Source organism: Myotis myotis, unplaced genomic scaffold (genome assembly GCF_014108235.1).
Source record: "Myotis myotis isolate mMyoMyo1 unplaced genomic scaffold, mMyoMyo1.p scaffold_m19_p_19, whole genome shotgun sequence".
Classification (NCBI taxonomy): Eukaryota; Metazoa; Chordata; class Mammalia; order Chiroptera; family Vespertilionidae; genus Myotis; species Myotis myotis.
This window is the reverse complement of record NW_023416323.1, coordinates 38,324,580-38,346,524: the sequence shown is the minus strand read 5'-3', so window position 1 is coordinate 38,346,524 and position 21,945 is coordinate 38,324,580. Positions and strand designations below refer to the sequence as shown.

Here is a 21,945-nt window from a genome sequence, read left to right as displayed (position 1 = left end):
GGACCAGTCTGCGGCTGGCCCCAGGCAGGGGGTGTGGTGTGGATGTTGGGACGGACAGGAGCCTTTCAGTGCCAGCGTCTGACCTGGGGCCACAAGGCCAGCCTCTCTCCAAGGGCTCCCCTCTCCTTCCGCGTGAGACCCCAAGCCCTTCCGTGGCTGCGATGAAGGAGTTGAGGCCCAGCCAAGCCGTGTGGCCTCACCGGGTGGCAGTCCGTGCGGAGCGAGCTCAGCAGAGACCAGTCTAAGGCCTGAGCCACAGCTGAGTGGGGGGGTGGGGGGTGGGGGGTGGGGGAGCCTGGGAACCCCGGGAGCTTGAGTGGGAGGTGCCTCCGGGGACTAGTTCCAGCTCCTGGGGCTCTCCGGTTGAGGAGACGTGTATGCTGTCTGTGAATGCGGTGTCACGTGTAACAATGAGCCCAGGGCAGGGCCGCTGCAAGGATATCCAGGTCTATGCACCCCCTCCCCCCACCCCCCGCCCAGATCCAAAAACACACAGACAAAAACAAGAAGGAAAAGAAAAAACAGCAACAGCCGGTGTGGCTCAGTGGATAGAGCGTCAGCCTGCGGATGGAAGGTTCCGGGGTTGGATTCCGGTCAAGGGCACGTACCTCCGGTGCAGGCTGCCAGCCCTGGTTTGGGTGCATGTGGAAGGCAACCAATCGATGTGTCTCTCTCACATCCATCCATGTTTCTCTCTCTCTCCGTCTCTCCCTCTCCCTTCCACTCTCTCTAAAAATCTGGGAAAATATCCGTAGGTGAGGATTTCAAATAAATAAATAGAAAATGGTAAAATTATTTAAAGAAAAAAACAAATCTACAAGCAAACCGCTCCTCCTCTGTGGCCTCAGCTCCCCGCACAGTGCAGTGGGGGTGCAGGCTCCGGGTACCCCCCGGGCACTGCCAGGACACAGCCCCTGGGGGTCCAAGCCCAGCCTCTGTGCCAGGACCGCGGCGTCCTCAGGGACAGGGCCCGCCATGCGCCCGTGGCCTGTGTCACCACGTGCCCTGGTAAGTGGAAGTGACGCCTCCTCAGATAGCACGGCGGCTCTGGTAACGCTCCGGCCGCCGGCCACCCACTGGCCTCAGGCCGCCCGGAGGGCAGGGCGCGGGGCGCAGAGAGAAGCCACATGGCCCCCTGGGCCTTGGAGCGCCGGCAGTCAGGACCAGAGATGGAGAGAGACGCCGTCCCCTAGCTCAGCCGGCTGGTGTCCTCACCGCTGTCTCCCGGCAGTCTCGGGACCCACCGGTGGGGTCTCAGGACGGCTGATGGGCTCTCGGATGGCGTGTGTGCGTGTGTGCGTGTGTGTGTGAGCGTGTGTGTGTGTGTGTGTGCGCGTGTGAGCGTGAGTGTGTGCACGCGTGTGTGTGTGCGTGTGCGCGTGTGAGCGCGCGCGCGTGTGTGTGCGTGTGATGCGGAGGGGGTGCCTCCTCCATCCCTTAGTAAACACTCCCAGTGTCCCGCCCACACCCCCTCACTGTCACTCACTGTTCCTGCCAACGCAGACCTGGCCCATCGGCTCCCTCCCGCCAGTCCTGCTGCTGGAAGCCTTGGTTTTGGGGGGACTGGAGGGTGCTCAGCCCACACACCTGGCTGGCTGGAAAGGCTGGCCGGAGCAGCCTTCGCGGGTTAGATACCCCAGCTTGTCGCCCGGGAATGGGCCGGCCGAGGCACGGTTTATGTTGCCTCCCAGAGGCCCCTGCAGGCCGCACGCCAGCTGCCCGCAGCCGGAACTGCTCCGCATGTCCCCTCCACTCGTTTCCTTCCCTTTCCCGCCCCCCCCCACCCCCCGACTCACCCACCAGGGCTATGAGGGGGCCGCCTCCTAAATCAATGACCTAAATTCAGTGCTTTGTTTCAGGTTCAGCTTCTGGAGGAATCCAACATCAACCACCTCAACCAAAGACACCAAACCCAACCAACCATCGAGGCCGCCTCTGGTGCTGTTTCGTACATGTTTCTGGAGCACCAGCTGTGGCACAGATGATATTGGGCACGGTCCCCGTGCTGGTGGGAGGGAGCACAGACAGCTGTATTGGACAGATACACGAAGTGGTAGAAAGGCGTTCCCTCTGTTGCAGGAGGTAGCTATCAGGGAAGGCTTCCCAGTGGAGGTGACATCTGAAGCTTTGAAGGATGAACAGGAGCTCTCCAGGTAGACGAGAGGGAGAGGAAAACAGCATATTAAAAACCCAGAGGTGTCCCGAGGCACAAAGCACCCAGGGAACTATTAGTAGCTGGGTATCTCCCGTGTTGCTAGAGAATAATGCGTATTTTGGAGGTGGTAGAGGGTTTGCAGAAAGAATTAAAACAGCCAGAGAGATGGTTAAACAGACAGGCGGAATCTTGTCTGAATGGCTGAAGGTGCTTAGATATTATCTAGGAAAAATTAGAGGATTTTAAGAAATTGTGGGTTGTCTTTTTCTGATTGCTGACGTGTCACATGCTCATTGTGCCGGCGTTGTCAGGTAAAGAGAAGGACAAAGAAGAAAATAAAATGACCTCAAATCCAGGGTTAATTAAATCACATGGATGAGTCGCTGTCTCTCAGGGGTTTTAGGCAGAAGAGTGAGGTGAACAGACTTGAGTTTCAGAAAGAGCTCGGGCAGCTGGTGAGTGTAATGTGGCTGGGAGGCTGGGGGGGGGGGTAGGCGGTCTTCCGAGGGGACGCAGCTGCAGTGGGAGCACGGGGCCACACGGGGCGTTTGGAAGTGGGGGTTTCCCCAGATGGATGGGGAAGGGCCTAGAGAGCAGGAGGGGAGCGTGACTACTGAAGAGATTCTTTTTAAAAAAAAAAAAAAAATACTTCGAAGGTGAGAGATATTTCTTTTTTAAAATTCTTTTTTAAAAATAATCCTTTTTAAATTTTTGACATTTCCTCAAAAAATTAAAAATGGAACTCCCATTTGACCCAGTAACCCCACTTCTAGGAATATATCCCAAGAAACTAGAAAACACCAATCAGAAAGGACATGTGCACCCCTATGCTCACAGCAGCACCATTTACTAAGGTTTGGAAACAGCCTAAGTGCCCATCAGCAGGTGAGTGGATTAGAAAACTGTGGTACATCTACACAATGGAATACTACGCTGCTGTAAAAAAGAAGGGATTCTTACCACTTGCAACAGCATGGATGGACCTGGAGAGCATTATGCTAAGCGAAATAAGCCAGTCACCAGAGAAAGATAAACATCACATGATCTCACTCATTTGTGGACTATAATGAACAGCATAAACTGATGAATGAAAATAGAGCCAGAGACATAGAAGCATCGAACAGACTGTCCAACTTCAGTGGGAAGGCAGGGGAGGATTGGGGGTGGGGCATGGGTAAGAGAGCAACCAAAGGACATGTATGCATGCATATAAGCCTAACCAATGAACACAAGACACTAGGGGGGTGAGGGCATGTGGCTGGGGGGAGGTCAATAGGGGGGAAAGGAGACATATGTTCTATTATACTTTAAGCAATACACAAGATAATAATTCTTTACTGTTGAAAGTATTACATATGTCCTCTTCCTGCCCCCCCTCCCAAGACCCCCTGCAGCCTGCCCTCCCCCTTTACCACCCCATTGTCTGTGTCCATGGTTATGCACATAGGCACACAAGGTCTTTGGTTGATTACCTCCCACCCGCCCACCCTCCCTCCGCCGCCTTCCCGCCGAGATTCCGTGCCCTGCTCCCTGCTTCCATGTCTCCGGATCCACTCGGTTCACCCGTGTATTTTGTTACTTGGATTCCACATGTGAGTGCGATCAGGGGGTGCCTGTCTTTCTCTGGCGGACTTATTTCACTCAGCACGACCCTCCACTCCTGGAGGACTCAGTGTTTCCATCCGTGAGCTGGGGGGAGGGCCGGGCGCCAGGCGCCGAGAGAGCTGCGTTCTCCTCTCAACCTGGTCACTTCCACCCTGCGGGACGTCCGGCGGGTCCCCCGCAGCCTTGGACCTGAAAACGGAAATGAGATTCCATTCCTGCTTTGCTCACGGGCTCCTCAGCATAACCCCTGGTCAAAGGAGACTTTCCTTGATCCCAGGCTCTCCCGACACTTTGCTCATTTCCTCCCCGGGCCTCTGCCTCCCATCATTAGCCCGCAGGAGGCCAGGACAGACCCATCGCCCCGCTTCTCCTTCCTCTCCTCCCTGCACACGCCCCACAGGACATCTGTGAAACATGCCCTAAACACCCCTGCACCCCACTGATCCGTTCCCTTCCCGCACCAATTGATGCCCCAGTATGTTTGGGGTGTGAGGCATGCAGTCCAAGTCCCTGCCTTCACGGAGCCCGTAGGCCACCCCACAGGACACGTGTAATAAACAAGCAAACATAAATTCGGAGGGTGATGTCATGAGGGAATACAATAGGGTGATGTGATGCGGGGGGGAGGGGGGCGGGTATTTGAGATCAGGCAGAGGAAAGCGCCAGCATAAAGGTCCTGGCGTGGGTCTGAGCTTGGAATGTTTAAAGGTCAGCAGGCCTGGGCTTCTAGAAACGCCCGCCCGGCCTACGTAAGTGTTGTCACTTCTCGGGTCACCACCCCACCCCTCACTCGCTGACTCAGCCTCACCAACTCCCAGATCCCTGGGGTCCCAGCCAGTCCTGAGGGGAGCGTGGCCATGGAGAGATTCTGAGTGTTTCCATCCATACCCTGGTGCAGGGGCCAGGGGCCAAGAGAGCCGGTTCTTTCTCATCTCAACTGGGTCACTTCCAACCTTGGGGCTTCAGAAAAGTCCCTTGAATCCTCAGACCTGAAAACCCTCCTCATTGGATTAATGCAATCGGCTTCTTACCTGGGGCGCAGGCTGCATCACCAGCCTGGGTCCTCGCCTGGTGCGGCCAGAACCAGCCAGCCTGGGCGCGCCCGCCGCCCGCACCTCCAGCGCTCCTCCACTGACAAGGATCGCTTCCCACATCCCCAGTAGCCAGGACAGTTCAGGTGTGAAATAGGTAATCTGCATCCGTCTGATGAATGAATGGATTAATCAATGGATAAATGAGTGAGTGAGTGAGTGAGTGAGTGAGTGAATGCCAGGGCTAAATGACTCACTCCTTTACTTGCTTAAAGGCCGCCTTCTCAAATTCTCTGGCCAAACAGCAACCCCACCACCCCACCCACCGCCCTCCCCCTTCCCTGACCCTGCCCTGCCTTTCCCCACAGCCAAGATCTCCTTCTCACATGCCAGGTCGTGTATTTATTTATTTATGACCCTTCTCGTTTTCCGCTGTCTCCCCCTGACAGGCTGTACACTACATCGTGTCAGGGATCTTTGAGTAAGTTGCTCACGGGTGTATCCCCAGTGCCTGCGACACAGCAGGCCTGCGTACGAACAGGAACGAAGGGGTGAATGAGCGCGTGAAGAGATGAGTGGCTAACAGTTCTCAGCCTCCTACAACAGGAGTCTCACCCCCCAGTGCCTTGCTCGCCTGCCCATAACAGACACAGGACTAAGGGCCTGGGCTGGGCCCTTTCGACCCAGGCCGGCCAAGCAAAACCCACTCCCAGGCCTGCCGGCATCACTTGGCCATCCTAGCCACTGAGTTTTGTTGTGGGGAGCTGATATAGTCACAAACAATTCCCAGCTTAGAGGGCACAGTCCTCTTAGCATAATTAGGCTTGACCCTATGAGGCTCTCTAGATCTTATCTGGGAGCTAATGAGCTGAGGGAAGTGCAGGAAGTGGCCAAAACAAGTGAAACTCACAAGTACTGTGTAACTATGGAAACCACTACCTTGTTTACCTGTCACTATAAAATAAAGGCTCGTTTGCTTGGGGATCTTTCTCTGTGGCCTCAGCCAGGCACAGGGAAGATCCACGGAGACTAAAGAAAGCTAGAGAGTTCTGAACACCGACTCCATCCACACCTTTGGGAACCCCTGGACCGCTGGGGCTGGCCCCCAGCACCTGGCGCCTGAACAGGATTCCCCTAGGTAAGCCACCCCCCGCCCCACTCGGGACAGATAGGACTCCAACAGGGTGCTGTGGACCCCCCTATAGAGGATAACTAGGGCAAGAAGATGGATAGTACAGAACTTAGGTTGAGAAGATGTGCCATACTGATTCTAAAGGAAAAAGACTCTGTATTGATCTTTAAACACATATGCTTGCTAGCAGAGGAGTTAAGGTTACTCCCAGTCAGACGGAATGTTTTATACAAGTGTGTCCATGCTTTTCTGAGGAAGGAAAGGTGCCGGAAAGGTAAATGTAGAGGCATGGGAGAAGGTAGGCCCAAGGAGCCTTATCCATAACCCCACTGCAGCCTTTCCACCCTGGGAAAGTGCAGGATTGGAAAGCTCTCTCTGGGGTGATAGATCAGGACTCGGGTAATAGTGGAAAGTGCCAATCCTACTCTTAAAATGGACACAAGAGAGCATTTGGGTTTTTCTTTTTAATGCCTGTTTTGGATTGAGTAAGTGGATTTTACCTAGTTTTAACATATCAAAGTTAGCTCTTGACACAAAAGGAAAAACTAACAGTTTGGCTCAAAATTGGGGTTTTGTTTTGAGGGGCTGAGGCTCGGGGGTGGAGCCAATTCACGCGTAGAAATGTGAAGCTGCGGCTTTTTGGGTTGAAGTGGGAAGTTGTGAATACCGAGGAGTATGTATGTTTATATATGGTCAGAATTCCATCAATGTAAACCTTTTCTATAAAAACAAAAAAGGGGGAGAAGAATGTTATATGTTAAATTTTAAAAAAAAAGACATTGCAGAGGGTTGTACAGCAGCCAAAAGGCATCGGGCCTCCTGGGCAATAGCCTCTGTCGACTTAGCCCAGTGGAAGGATGCAAACCAGACAGGAGTTTTACCAGATCTAGTAATGATGTGGGGAAGAGGTTGTGTTTTGTATCTTTCCAGAAGGAGCAGCCTCTGCCTCCCTCCTGGGGACTGTCACCCCTGGGAGACCGAGTCAGCACACCTGACCAGTGCCCGTCTGCAGCAGATGTGCAGCCCTGAGCTGGAACCACCTGTCCATTGGAAGGATCACATGTGCCTCCTATTTGTCTGTCCTTATGTCCCAGCTTTGCCCCACATCTCCTTTCCTTTTTCTTTTTTTCTTAATCTGACTACTTGTTTGCTGGTTCTTTGGCCTTACTCCTTCTCTCCTGAACACAGCCTTTTCTAGAATCTCCCTACCTTACTGTTCCAGGAAGGACACCTCCCTTTTCTGCCGTGACTGGGAGTGTCTGGTATATGCCCCATATGTGGAGTTGTCTTGTACCAAGAGCCTGACATCCTGGGCTGAGAAAGCCCTGTCCCGGGCCCACAGCTGTTGCCTGAGTTCTCTGTTCTTACTGAGGTCATGGTGGCTGGTACCATGGATCTGTCTCTCACCCAATGGTGTGAGCTGCACCCTCCCTGGAGAAGAAACCTGGTTCCCCAAGATATGTGAACAGAGCCGGGGCCCCGCCAGCAGGCAAGGGGAACCCAAGGCAGGTGCTGGGTGTGGAGGCCACAGGGGCATGGGCTAACAAGGAGATAGAACTGAACCTCACATCACCCTGCTTGGCCCCAGAAGATGGCTGGTTAGCCAAAGACGGGTAAGATTCCTCAGGGAGGAACGACCTAAGACAGGCACAGTCGCAGAGGGGCCAGCAGGAGAGAACTTGGGGGTCAACAGAGGTGGAGCACAGATCCCCACCCCCCCCAATTATGCAGGGGCCTGAACACTCGCCCCTTCTGAGGGAGGTCTCCTGCCCCCATGGCTGCTTCTCGCTTCCCACGCCCAGCTCAGATCGGGACCCAGATAACAGAAAGAGACTTGGCCCAGCTCAGATCGGGACCCAGGAAAAGACAGAGACTGGCTGACAGCAGCTGCCCTCTCACTGCAACAGGACTTGTTTCCCATTTCTACCTTGGACCACAGGGAAAGGGGCAGCTGAAGGAAAGGGCTGTGTCAGGATGCTGCCTTCTTCCTTTCTTCTTCCTCTTTTTTCTAAACACTTCCATGCCTTGTAGTTCTTTTGCTTTCTCTTCTTTTTCTCTCTACTACCATCCATCTCCGCCTCCTCCTCCTCCTCCCCAGTATCATCCATATCAGCTGACCCAGAGGGCACAGCTGACTCCTCCCCGGACACCGACACCACCATCAAACGCGGCCCTGATGGACCCTTTGATCCAGCCATACAATGCACTGACACTTCAGGAAGCCTGTTGCCAGTGACGCTGCCCGCTAGCCAGATCAACAAGGACAACCAAGCCACCGACTTGGGGTCAGCTGAAGAAGTTAACAACTGAAGCCCAGCAGATGGTAGAAAAGCAAGAAGTGGAAGCTACTCTCTCAGCCAAGTTGGAGAACTCTGAGTAAATCGGCAAAAGAAACTTTCATTTGGTAGAAAAATATTACTGTGGTTTGATTTCTCACTTATTGCTGTTTTGCATTGCCATTGTTTTATTATTCTTACTAGTTTTAAAAATGTTATGTTCAAGTTTTAAAATGTTTTGGGTTTTGCATTGGCATTGTTTTGTTATTGTTTTAATAGCCAGAGTTTTGTTCTTGATGCTTAAGTTTGATGCTTAAGTTTTACCGTCATTACGGTAGCTTAAAAAAAACTCTCATTATAGTAGCTTAAAAAATAAAAGAAGGGTGAGATGTGGGGAGCTGATATAGGGTTAAGCCTCGGACTGACCTGTTGGTAAAGTCACAAACAATTCCCAGCTTAGAGGGCATAGTCCTCTTAGCATAATTAGGCTTCACCCTATCTCTGGATCTTATCTGGGAGCTAATGGGCTGAGGGAAGTGCAGGAAGTGGCCAAAACAAGTGAAACTCACAAGTACTGTGTAACTATGGAAACCACTACCTTATTTACCTGTCACTATAAAATAAAGGCTCAGTTTGCCTGGGGATCTTTCTCTGTGGCCTCAGCCAGGTACAGGGAAGATCCACGGAGACTAAAGAAAGCTAGAGAGTTCTGAACGCCAACTCCATCCACACCTTTGGGAACCCCTGGACCTGATGGTGCCGGACCCCGGCATTTTTTCCCTGGAGAAATTCTAGCAAGGTAGTTTAAGAGGCCTGCGACGGATGGTGGAGCTGGGATTGAACTGGGATTTGCTTTTCTGGGCCCCCTCTCAGAAGCGACTAGCCAGCCCCCAGCTCTGGGAGGCCCCTTTCTCCCCCGGTGGTAGGAATTCAGAGCCCGGTGCCCCAGGAGCCCTGTGTGGGACGTCGTGCGTGCTGGAGAGAGAATGCGCACCTAGCTCCGCAAGTGGCGGGTGTCCGGGATAACACCACCTCCGGAGCCTGCGCCGCGCCCCCGCCCCCGCCCCTCCCCATCCTCGGCCACGCTGTCACTCTCCATTAGTGCTAACAGGCTCCAGACGAAGCGGCCCGGCTCGGGGTTAATGCAATCGGCGCGTTACCTGGGGCGCAGGCTACATTACCAGCCCGGTCCCCGCCTGGCGCGGCCAGAACCAGCAGCCTGCGCCCCGCCGGCCGCCCCGAGTCTCCTGCGCTCCCCGAGCGCCACGCGGCGGAACTTGGGCCCGGCCGGCGCCCCGCAACCGAGGAAGCGAGGCGGGTCCCGGGCGGGCGGGCGGGCAGGGTGCACGGCATCCGGGATCCCGTCGCTGCCGGACACGTGAGTGCGCCCCGCTCCCGGGACCCGCTGGATGGGCCGGGGAGACCCAGGCTGGGGCGCGCGGAGCTAGAGCGCCAGCGACTTGGACGTGCGGAGGCGCGCGCGTCCGCGGAGGCTCCCGGGGCTGGGGGAGATGGCGCGGCCCGAGCTGGGGGGGGGGGGGGGGGGGAGAGGGTACAGCCAGCGGCACCGGGTGGGTCACCGCCCTAGGAAACTTCTGCCTTTGGCGTGTCCAAATCCCGTCCTCTGGGACCGAGAGGGGGCGACCGAAAGAGGGAAGGGCTGCCAGGTCCCAAGCCGGACCTACAGGGCGGGCAGGAGCGGTCTCCGCCTCCGAGTTCCGGCACAGCCCCCCGCGCCACCACCTCTGTTTCCAAATTGTCCCAACAGACGCGCGCCCTTTCCTGGGCGCCCGCGTCTGCTCAGCGCACGCGGAGCGAGGTGTCCCCGGCGATCTCGGGCGGCATCGGGAGGCGAATGGCCCCGTGACCACATCTTTCCCTTTTCTCCGCGCAGCGCCTCCCAGGACCGCCGACGGCCCGCCGCCCGCCGCAGCCATGCTCCTGGCGCGGATGAACCCGCAGGTGCAGCCGGAGAGCGGCGGGGCGGACGCCGAGGCCGCGCAGCCCCTGCAGGCGCGCAAAGCCGAGGAGCTGCTGGTGGTGAAGGAGCGCAACGGGGTGCAGTGCCTGCTGGCGTCCCGCGGGCGCGAGGAGCCGCCCCGGGAGACCTGGGGCAAGAAGATCGACTTCCTGCTGTCGGTGGTGGGCTTCGCGGTGGACCTGGCCAACGTGTGGCGGTTCCCGTACCTCTGCTACAAGAACGGCGGCGGTGAGCCCCGCGGGCCGGGGGTGTGGACTGGGGAGGCTGCTTGTGTAGCAGTGGCTGGGAGAGCGGCTGGGATACACACCCAGGGGAGAGGAAGCGCACGGGCAAGTTTGGGGCGCAGGCAGGGACCGGGCAGGGCTCACAGAAAAAGCATGGGAGTCCCCGGTGGAAGAGGGAAATTGAGGCATGAACTTGGACAGTGACCGGCGCTTGGCCGGAAGGAGGGGATCGGGCACAGGTTGGGTGAGGATCCCTGACGTTTGATGGTCCACAGGAAGGGGGTGGAGATTTGGAAAGCTCTGGAAGGGGCGCTAAAGTGCACAGCAGGTGACAGCCAGGCACAGGGGGGTCTCAGCACCCCCAGCTTGAGAGAGGACCAGGCTTCCTGCATTCCGGGGACAAAGAGAACCCCACTCATAGGTGGTGTTGTTTGCCTGGAGGGGCCAGAGGGCACAGGCTAGGAGGGATTGGGGACTGGGATGGGGTCCTGGCACCATGGCAGCGTGGAGGGGGCCCGGGGCCTGGGAATACAGCCAGGCGCTCTCCTCCCGCTCCGTGCTGGGGGACATACCCCCCTGCCCTGGGCTGAGCGCCTAGAGATGAACTGCAGCCCCGCCCAGGATACCGGGGCCTTTGCTCCTCGGTGCCCAAACCACTCGTCCTGCCCCTTTTGCTGGGATGAGCTAAGGGGTGCCCTGCAGAAAGCCCGGGGGAAATGACGTAGAGGCAGAGGTTGGTGCAGGGAGACCCAGGTCTGGAAACCTCTCTATCCACTGGACCATCCTGCCTGGCAGAGGCACTGGCTCAGGATTCCAGGGGGGCAGAGGAGGGCAGGGAGAGGGTTGTGAACTGGGCGTGAGGGCCCGGGACCCCGCTGTTTGCTTCAGTGCATGCGCTAGGCACTCGCTTGTCGCTCTGGGTGGGAAATGGGACACATGATGCAGACAGAGGTGAACACTTTTGCACGTTGGGCTGCTGGGGGTTTAAGCCCAGGGCCCTTCAGGCCCAAGGAGAGAGGACCTGCAGATCCCACGCCGTTTCAGCAGGGACTTGATGAATGACGGGCAGACTGAGAGACCCTAGACCAGTGGTCGGCAAACTGCAGCTCGGCAAACCGCGGCTCGCGAGCCACATGCGGCTCTTTGGCCCCTTGAGTGTGGTTCTTCCACAAAATACCGACTTCTGCTCACGGGCCACGAAGTTTCAATCGCACTGTACGTGCGTACCTGCACGTGGTATTTTGTGGAAGAGCCACACTCAAGGGGCCAAAGAGCCGCACGTGGCTCGCGAGCCACGGTTTGCTGACCACTGCCCTAGCCCGCGCCACCCAGCATGACCTCACGCTTGTCCCTGGGCAGTGGAGGGCTCCATCATGAATCAGCAATCTCGATGGGTTCTTCCCAGGGAGCCCCAGAGCTAGGCTCCGCTGGGTCCTCCAGATCATTCCCCCTCCCCGCCTGCCTGCCAGGAGCTGTAGCTGCTCAGGGCTTCGCTGCAACAAGTTGTTTTCATTGTTCTAAGTGTGGAAACCGAAAGCAGCGTGGGTGGCCAGGTGGACACATGGGCTGGATGGACATCCCGGAACTTTCCGTGGCACTGTGTGCACTTGGCCGTGGCCACCAGCACCGAGTGCCTGCCGTGTGCAAGGTGGCGTGCCAGGTGCCCTGGGCACAAGATGGAGCACAGATTCCCTTCGTATAAAAATTTTTTTTTTATTGATTTCAGAGAGGAAGGGAGAGGGAGAGAGAGGTAGAAACATCAGCGATGAGGGAGAATCATTGATCGGCTGCCTCCTGCACGCCCCACACTGGGGATCAAGTTCACAACCAGGGCATGTGCCCCGACTGGGAATCGAACCGTGATCTCCTGGCTCATAGGTTGGCAATCAACCACTGAGCCACACTGGCCGGCAGGTTCCCATGTTGAAGGGACGTGATCGGGAAGCCCCTCGCCTAGGCTGGCTAGCCCTGCCCGCAGCCCATCCCGACTTGTTCGGTCATTTGTCTGTTGACACCTTGAGAGCAGAGACCGTGGTTTGTGTATTTCCGACGCCCGAGATAAGGCCTAGATGCCAGGACTGTGGTAGGAGGTGCCCAGCAAACGTCTATGGGATGAATGCGTTCATACGAGGACCTTACGCCTCTCCAGGAGGAGCAGACCCGCTGTGGGCTGGGGTGAGATCAGGAGCCTGGTGCTAACGCCCAGCTATGTGCCTCTGGGGGACGCAGCCGGCCTCCGGCTCCTCATCTGTCAAATGGAAACCATGGTGCTCAACTCAGAGCTTGTTGTGAGGATGGAGTGCGCCTCGGGGAGCCAGGCAGGGAGGATGGCCTCGGCCCAGGTCGCGGTGCCTCCTCGCTGACGTCCTCGCGATGACCTGGGCGGCGGGTGGCGGGTGGCGGGGGCAAGCACTGCTGCGGGAAGCCTGGAGGCGGGGGGCTGTGGGTGGCGCTCAGCTTCTGGGAACGGGAGGGGCATGGTCAAGCCTTGGGGGGTAGAAGGAGATATTCTAGTTGATGGCGAATGGAAGTGGGGTCACTCAGAGACATGCATGAAGGCTTAAGGACAAGATGGGAGCGGAAAGGGTGGAGAGGCAAGTCGGGGCCTGGCCGTGGAGACCTCGGGCACCAGGCTAGGGTGGGGAGGTATCACCCATGAATTTCCATGTCTGGCTAGGATGCCCCTGGTTGGCACAACGCAGCAGGGCAGCTGCCGTCTCTGAGCCTAAGGTGGCTCCTTTTCTAACTTACTCCTCACCCAGCTCTGTTACCCCGGGCATGGCCCTGCCCCTCTCTGAGCCCAGGTTCCCCACTGCCGCTGGAGGTGAGCTCAGAGGACCCCCCAAGACCCACCCCTCTCCTGGCCCAGCGCTGTGCTCCAGCCCGGACTCACCGCCCTGGTCCTTGGCAGCCCCTGGTCATTCCTCGGTGCCAGGATTAACACGGTAACGCTCCGCGGCCAGTGGTCCGTGGCGTCTCAGACGGGAGGCCGCTGTGCTATGATAGAGGTGCCGTAGGTCAGACCCCCGGCTACTATCTCCTGCATGACCTGCTGGGAGAGATCAGCCCAGTGGCCTTCCTGTGGGCCAGCTGCGGGAGTACAGGTGTGTGGGAGGCTTCCGGTTGGGGAAAGGCACTCTAGAACATTCCAGGGCTCCATCACAACCTTCTCCAGCAGGGAGGCAGTGGGGCTGTCTCCAGGGTTCTCCATCCCCCCTCGGCACCTGTGGGCTTGGGCGTGGCCTGTTCCCGGGAAAGGACCGGGCCAGTGGACTGGGTCCCGGCATCTTCCTCCCTGCGGGGGGCGAGGCCACTGGGAACCATCCTTTGCAAGCGGCTGCTTTCGTGTGACAGGTCGTGTCGATGGCTCTTTAGGTTCAGATAGACCTGGGTCTGAACCAGGCCTGACATTTCTGGGAGATGTGGCTTTGGTGGACAAGTCCCTCGTCCGCTCTGGACCTCAGGTTCCTTGTGCAGAAAAGCAGAGGAGCCGTGCCTCCCTGTCGGTGAGGCGTCATGACGGAGAATATACACAGGACGCCCCGCACCGCGTAGGAGCTCGGTAAACGGAGTTGTTACGCTTGGTGTTCCTGGTCAGTGATTTCTAACCACGGGCTGGACCCGGGAGCAGGGCAAGGTCCTGCCTTTGGAGGGAGCAGAGCTGATTCTAAGAGGACATTGGCGAAGGGAAAATGATGGGAGTAGTCATGCTTGGGCCTGGGGAATTATTCATTATTCATTAAGAATGGAGGCTGGGCCTCGCTCTGTATTCCGACAGCCTACCCCTGTCTCGCTGTCGTCTCCTCGCCCAGAGAATGGGGACTAACGTTCCCTTCACCATTCATGCGGCCCCATGGGGTCCTGGGTCCCAAATGGGGTTCCCCTCCTTTCCCAAGTAAGTTCCAGGTCTCGGGTACCCACAGCCCAGTAGGGACTCTCTTGGCCAAAATAGCTGGGGTTGTTGAGGCCAGGCAGGAGGTGGTGGCCGGTGCCGGGGGCAGCAGTGCAAACTCAATGCCCTCACCGCTGGCCTGGCCGTCAGGGTGCTGTCTACACCCGGAGCTCGGCAAGCCAAGTTCAGTTCAGATGCCCATGAGCCAGCCAGCTGGGGTGGCCCTTCATCTGACAGGTGTGCAGCAATGAGACGCGCACTGGGGGCTGGAGCTGGGACCTGGGGTCGAGGTCACCAGCATGATTTGGCCCGTGGTTCTGAGCTGGCCCAAACATCTAGAAGGGCCCTTCCTAGCAAGATGGGATTTCACGGGGATCAATGTTACCTCCTACCCTGCGGTCCCAAACCCAACTGCCTAGGTCACCGCATGAGGGGAGAAAGGCCCGGGGCTTTCATTAGCGGTGTGTAAGTCACTGCTGGCATCCGTTTATTTAACCAAAAAACATTTACAAAAAGAATGCCCATCGTGTGCCAGGAACATCAAGATAATGGCCTGCAGTCCAGTTCTGACATTGTCTACTCGCTGTGAGTGGGGAACCCCACAAGGCCGTCCACGCTTCAGGTCCCCGTCGCTAACCGGCTGCGAATCGGGGCTTCCCACCGTCCCATCTTCAGATTTGATCATTTTCTTGAACAGCTCAGAGAACCCAGTAAAAACCACCTATTTACATTTACCCGTTTATTAAAAGGGAGACCGATGAGCCGCCAGATAGAGAGGTACATGGAGTGAGGTCTGGAAGGACCCTAAGTACTGCAGCTTCTGTCCCCAGGAAGTCGGGGTGCGCCAACCCCTGGCACGTGGACATGTCCGCCCACCTGGGAGTCCTCCCAGCTCTGTCGTTCGGGGTTTCCGTGGCGGCTTCATCACCCAGACGTGGTCCCTATTCCGTCCATCGCCAGCCCGTCTCCTCCCCAGGGGCTGGGGGGCTGCTGAAAGCCCCCAATCTTCTAATCAGGGCTTAGTCTGTCTGGCGGACCGTCACCATGCAGCAGCCCCCAGAGCCATTTCACCAGAATAAGGGACACTGCTACCCCCAGAAAATTCCAGGGGGCCTGGGAGCTCTGTTAGGCCTTCCTGTTACCCACATCTCGGGAGAGAGTGCCAGGGATTTGGGAGCGGAGAGCAAATACATACATTTCTTATTATGTCACAGGGGCCTGCCCTGGGCCCTGGGCCATAGAGAGCCCCCCCCCCTCCCCGAACCCCCTGCTCTCCCCTCCTACTCTTCTCACGCAGTCAGAGCCAGGCAGGCCGGCCCACCCAGAACACTGCCTCCCGACCCACCACACCCAGGTACCAGGACCCTGGACTTCCCTGCCCAGGCACCCCACCCCCTCCAGCTCCCCGTGGCCCTTTTGCCTGGCTCCTTCGCAACATGGACTGTGTGAGACGCTGGCTCAGCCCCAGGCCCGAGGGGAGGCCGGGGCCCACTCTCAGCCCACTCTCCGCAGAGGCTGTAGCCTGGCGCCTCTCTGGTTGGAGCTGAGGTGGGGAAAAGGGAGAGCCAGGCAAACAGGGCTCCCCAGTTCCGCCACTTTCCAGGGCGGAGACCGATGGAGAGCTGCCGGCTCCAAACTGGAACTTCACACTCGCTCCATGGCCAAGGTCTGGTCATCAAGACAGGAGGGGAGAGCGTGTTTCATTTAGCAGCTGTGGCCTGGGGTGTCCTCTTGCATCTGTAGCCTCGAGAGAGAGCCTTTGTCCCCCCAGCAGGGGCCCGGCCACCAGCTGGGAGCAGCTCTGTCATCTCTTGTTACCTTACTCCCCTTGCACTTGGCCTTCGCCGTGCCCTGGGGAAGTGTGCGGAGCGGGGAGAACTCAGCTGCCCCCGGCACTGAGCTGGGTTTTGTTGGGACTCCCGTGAAAGCCTTGGGCAGAGGCAACCGGGGAGCAGGGCTGCAGGCACCCGGGCGCCCAGAGAACAGCTCTGGGCGGGGGTTGTTGCTCCTCCAAATACGAAGGTGTGGCTGGAACTCAGTTCGGGAAATCGTAGTCTGGGGAGCTGGTCCAGCTAGGTCTCAGGGGACCCTCCTCTCCTCCTCGCAGCCCCTCCCTGGTCACACTCCCTCCCCTACCCCTTCATTCCCCACTGGCCTGGGCCCTTGGCCCCCTGCTGCCCCCCTCCCTGGGGCCTGCATGAAAGGGAAGGTCTGTACTTACAGAAGTTTGGCAGACTCCCCTGTGGCCTCCTCCTGGCGCTTCACAGCGCGCTTGTGTGTCGAAGGCTGGAAGGGTCCTGCGAGAAACACGTCTGTGTACCTTTGATTAACCCAGATTTTACTAAATTTGATGACGGACGCTCATTATGATATTACCACGGCCACTATGGTTGTGACTGCCGTTGTGATGATTTGCACTAATCGCCCTGCGTATCCCCTATGTGCCTGCCACACAGTCCCCCTCGGGGAGTGGTGGGGCGGGTGGAGGAGTGAGGACCCTCGCAGCTCTGGGGCCTGTGGGCTCAGGCTCCGCCTCTGTGTCCTGCAGGTGCCTTCCTGATCCCGTACACGCTGTTCCTCATCATCGCTGGGATGCCCCTCTTCTACATGGAGCTGGCTCTGGGCCAGTTCAACCGGGAAGGGGCAGCCACCGTGTGGAAGATCTGCCCGTTCTTCAAAGGTAAAAGATGGGGCTGGGGGCGCCCGAGGTTGTCCAAGACCCTGCCCCAGCAGGGGGATCCGAGGCGGACAACTCTCCTGTGGGATCCGGTGCGCGGTCCATGGCACAGTTACCTGGAGGGCATTGGGTGTTTCAGGAGTAGCTTTGGCCTAGAGCAGGGGTGGGCAACCTTTTTGTGAGTGCGTGCCAAAACCAGCAAAATCTCTGACTCAAAATTCTTCTGCCTGCCAACCCTAATTTTTTTAGAACATGTTACGCCTACTTGATATCTCTTAAGGTGTACGTATGTGAAGAACTTTGATGAAGAAATAATAGAATTCATTCGAGCGACAAAAACACAGTATATGATGATGAAAAATACATTTATTTTTTAATGTATACACGTACACTGATAGTCCGACAGAAAACTTTATGACTCCGTTTGATATTATCAGTGGGACTTCTGCTGCTGCATCACTGATGACAGAGATCTGACAAAAGGTTTCTATTTCGTGACCTTCAGAGATATGCACGAGCTACTACTTTCATCCGTCAGGCGATACTCCTATTACGAGACTTAACAAAATTCATCACTGAGAACACAGATTCACAGTTGTAAATGGAAGATTATAAGAGAGGGTTTCGCGTGCCAGCAAAAGTTACTGGCATGCCCTGTTCGGCACGTGTGCCAAGGGTTGCCCACCCCTGGCCTAGAGAGTCTGCAAATCTGACTTCACAATCCAGCCGAGTGACAAGAGGAGGGTGCCCCTTTCGGGAAATGCAGACGTGTCAGAGGTATGGGTACCTCTGACATGTACCACCGCTCGCTACTCTCCCTCCCCTGGTATATGGGTACATTGATCACAGAGCCGTCCGGGCTCAGCCAGCAAGCTGCCTCGCAGTCCTTACCACAACAGCCACAGCGAGTGGATCGCAGCTGGGATAGAAGAGGAAGCCCGCTGGCCTTTGGGACTTAGGGCACATCTGGAGGAAGCGGCCACAGCAACTGCCATTTCTTGGCCCCTTTGATGCTGTGAGAAGGACGTTGAGTACGAATCAGTCTCCCACGCACAGCTGAGGGAGCTGGGCCCAGGGGCACCGGGCACCAGTGTGACTCCTCCGAGCCTCTTCTCCGCTGTCATGTGTCTCTGAGTGCCTCCTGTGTACTCTGAACTGTAGGTGACACAGGCTGGCACAAGACGCTCACAAGACATGAGTGTATTCGTTAGGAACTATTCTCGTCTTTCCAGAAACCCCACGCCGAGTGGCTCAACTATAAAAGAGAATGTATTGGCTGATGATTTGGTAAAGTCCAGGAATTTCTGGCTAGCTTCAAGTACAGCTTGATCCAGGTTCTTGAATCATTTATCTGGAATCTCTCCCATTCCTGCTCAAGTCTTTTTCATCAGCGTTAGCATCACTCTCAGGCACACTCTCCCTAAACACCGGCGAAGCTGGCCATCAGCAACAAGATTAAATGCCACCAAGTTGAACAGTGACAAAATAAAACAAAAACATCCTTATGTCATCATAGCTTTATTCAAGGTCCCAGAAAGGACTCTCATTGGCTTGATGTGAGTCATGTGCCCATCTATCAGCCAATCACTGCGGCTGTGGGGAAGCAGAGCTCTGCTTGGCCAGGCCTGAGTCATGTGCCTACAGCTACAAGAAGAGAGTAAGGGATGAGCCTCATCAAGCCTTATAAGATAAGAATACTTACGGCTTCTCTCTTAAGCCATGCTGAGCAGGCAAAAAACACGTCTACGGGGGACAAGGGCCATAGAACTAGCCCTGTAGGAGCTCCTGATACGTTCAGGAAGATGAGGGCGCATAACGCAGGCGCTTGCAAATAGGACCCCGAGAACACAGGGGCTGAAGTTCTGGCCAGCGAGGGTTGGTTTGTGGGTCCCCAGAAGCAGGTCCTGAGACAAAGGCTTCCATGTAAGGAGTTATTTGGGGAGGTGATCCCAGGAAACCCCACTAGGGGAGAGGGAAGGGGAGGCAGGCAATAAGCCAGCCCCACCACGGGCCGGGGATATCCCCACGCCTCAGTGTTCTCCTGCCCGAGGCGAGGGAGCCCGGGCACTTAGGCTCCAGTGGGGACATTAAGGTCCTGGCACACCTGCCTGCCCGATGTGCGGGCCTAGGGGACTCCATGGGCCAGAGAGAGCCCTCAGGCAAAGGGGTGGTGGGTGCCTAGGAGATAACAGATGGGGCTGTGACAATGCGACAGAAAAAGAAAGGTGTGGGTCGGGTGGTGCAGTGGTTGGAGTCGGCCCCCCAGGAGAGCTGGCTCTGGGCCAGGCCTGGGGGAACCCTGCTGAGCCCCTCTGCCTCCCACCCAGGAGTCGGCTACGCCGTGATCCTCATCGCCCTCTACGTCGGCTTCTACTACAACGTCATCATCGCCTGGTCCCTCTACTACCTCTTCTCCTCGTTCACCTTCCACCTGCCCTGGACCGACTGCGGCCACCCCTGGAACAGCCCCAACTGCACCGACCCCAAGCTCCTCAACGCCTCCATGCTGGGCAACCACACCAAGTACTCCAAGTACAAGTTCACGCCGGCCGCAGAGTTTTACGAGTGAGTCCTCCACCTGCGTCCTGTCCCCTGTGCTGGGCGGACCGGAGCCAGATGCTCAGGAAAACCACAGGGGGAGGGGGGCACGCTGGTCATCCTTCGTGATGGGCACTGCCCTGGGCTGGGAGCTGAGGGTACAGCCCTGGACAAGGCAGTGGGAGGAGCACGGGTTCTGGTGCAGGGGAGTGGGGGTGGGGAGACAGTCCCCATACACGTCCCCCAGGCCAGCTGTGAGCAGAATGTAGCAGAAAAAGATGACACCCGTCAGCGCGGGGCTGAGTGGAAGCAGAATCTAAGGCTATTTTAGCAGCTTTCCGCTCTGCAGACTTCCCCTTCCCTCCCCTCCCCTTCGCTCCCCTCTCTTGTAAAGCCCCCGCCCCCAAGCTTCATAGCTACCATGAGCCAGGCACCAAGCATCCCTTCCCATCTGAGGCCCATTGAGTCTTCGCAGTTCATGTTGGTGGTAGTTATTCCCATTTCACAGATAAGAATGTGGAGGCCCAGTTTTTAGGTACGAGGCAGAGCTGGGACCAGAACCCAGGTTGTCTGCGTCAAGGCCCTCACCCCGTGCACGGGCCGCCCTCCTGCCCTCCTCATCCTCTCATCGGGGTGTATTGGGGGCAGGTGTGCAGGACCCTGTGGGGTGACAGGACTCCATCCCACGCCTCCCTTTCTCACCTGGAGCCTCCTTTTGTGAGCTCCCAAGTCACCAAGCCACGGCTGCCTCTGCATTTTTTTTTTAATGGCACATGGCCCTGTTAGCCAGCTGTTTCTGCTTTAAAAGCCATCCCAGCTCCGTCTGGGGACCAGCAAGCAGGACTCGGAGTGCCAACCCTGACGAGGTTAGTGGTTGCTCTTTCCTCAGCGCCTGCTGGCCAGCGCTGTTGCCATCTTGTGCTCATTGAGGCTGAGGGATCGCACCCATCATCCAAGGAAACAAAACCGCTATTCTCTGCAGGCTCCGCGCCCGCAGCCAGACAGCCGGCAGCTAAAAGCAACCCTGAGGCTCAGACCTTCCTCTGTCAGAGGGCGTCCTTGGGGAGCACGCCGGGCAACCGAGAACTCTCCCCCTGCCTGATCCTGGGGGGAGAGAAGGGAGACGCCCCCTCCGCCCTACCACCCACCAACCCCCAAGCTTAAATGTCAAGTGAGAAACGAAGCCCATTTGGCCCGCAGACTGTGGAAAGCCTGGACCGCGTACTTCCCGATTCACTTTCATTAACTTTCTGGAAAAATGGCAACAAACCCAAGCAACATGTGCTAACAGCCCCCAAGGCCTGGGCCTGCTGGAAGCGGGGTGGGGGGTGGGGGTGGTTGCATTCCTTCATCAGCTCGGAGTCTAGCCTTTTATCCCAGGGGCCTGGCAGGGGGCATTTCTGCCACCCGATTGAAGGCTAGAGGCTTTCAACACTTAGCCCGTAGAGCAGTTCGAAGCAGAATGAAGTCAGACGGGCCCAGCTGCTGATTCCGGTCCTGTCATTTTAGATACGTTCAGTGTCTGCCATCCTCCCCTTTTTATGTCCCCCCTTCCCCCCTTTCCCTCTCTCTCTCCATAGGAAAGGGGCCTAAGCCAGGGCATCATTTCTGAGTTGCGACCAGCAGGATGAGAAGTTTGCCAAGCAGACAAATTGGGCTGGGAAGCGTGTTCTGGCCCAAAGCGCTGAGCGCCTAATGTGATTAGGGGATGACAACTGGCTGGCCACTGCCAGGAGCCACAGGCAGGGTGCGGTGAGGGAGGGGCTGCCCTGGACCCGGGCCCACCGCGAAAGGCCTCAGATTCTGAAAGGCTGACGTTTTTGTGCTGCCGACAAGGATTTCGCAAACTCGAGATTTTTGACATTTGGGGCTGCATCATTTGATGCTGGGGGTGAGGGAGGACCGTGCTGGGCACGTTGGGTGTGCAGCAGCATCCCTGGCCTCTGCCCACTAGATACCATGGGAAGTCTCCCATGTGACTTGCCGGTCCCATAGGGCAGTCCTGGGCACAGGCTGGGATGGACAGAACAGTCCCCGATGGTGCGGGGCTGTGGCCAGGCAGCCCAGGGCCCGTCTCCCTCACTGTGCACCTTTGGGCTGGCCAGTGGCCCAGGCCTTGGGTGTCCTCCCTGACGGATGGCGTCTCCCCTGGCCCCGTCCCCGTCCTCCTGGCAGGCGCGGCGTCCTGCACCTCCACGAGAGCGGCGGCATCCACGACATCGGCCTGCCCCAGTGGCAGCTCTTGCTCTGCCTGATGGTGGTGGTCGTCGTCCTGTTTTTCAGCCTCTGGAAAGGCGTGAAGACGTCAGGAAAGGTAACGCCTCTGTTTCGCGTTCAGTCGGCCTCAAAGCAATTCACTTTTTCTCGCTGCAACTGTTAGTCGGTGAAAAGGGAAGGTGGAACGGGACGCACAAAGCCTGGGTTTGCTCCCAGC

General features: G+C 57.2%; 1 protein-coding gene across 1 annotated transcript in view; it reads left to right on the top strand.

Annotated features, from left to right (window-relative positions):
• The first annotated feature begins 9,971 nt into the window (after nt 1-9,971).
• SLC6A2 (solute carrier family 6 member 2) overlaps nt 9,972-21,945 on the top strand; it is a 25,556-nt gene continuing 13,582 nt past the window's right edge. The window contains exons 1-4 of the mRNA XM_036345626.1: nt 9,972-10,408; nt 16,845-16,976; nt 19,301-19,538; nt 21,687-21,825. Of these exons, the coding sequence (XP_036201519.1) occupies nt 10,135-10,408; nt 16,845-16,976; nt 19,301-19,538; nt 21,687-21,825 (783 nt within the window). The 5' untranslated portion in view covers nt 9,972-10,134. The remainder of the gene's footprint in view (nt 10,409-16,844; nt 16,977-19,300; nt 19,539-21,686; nt 21,826-21,945) is intronic.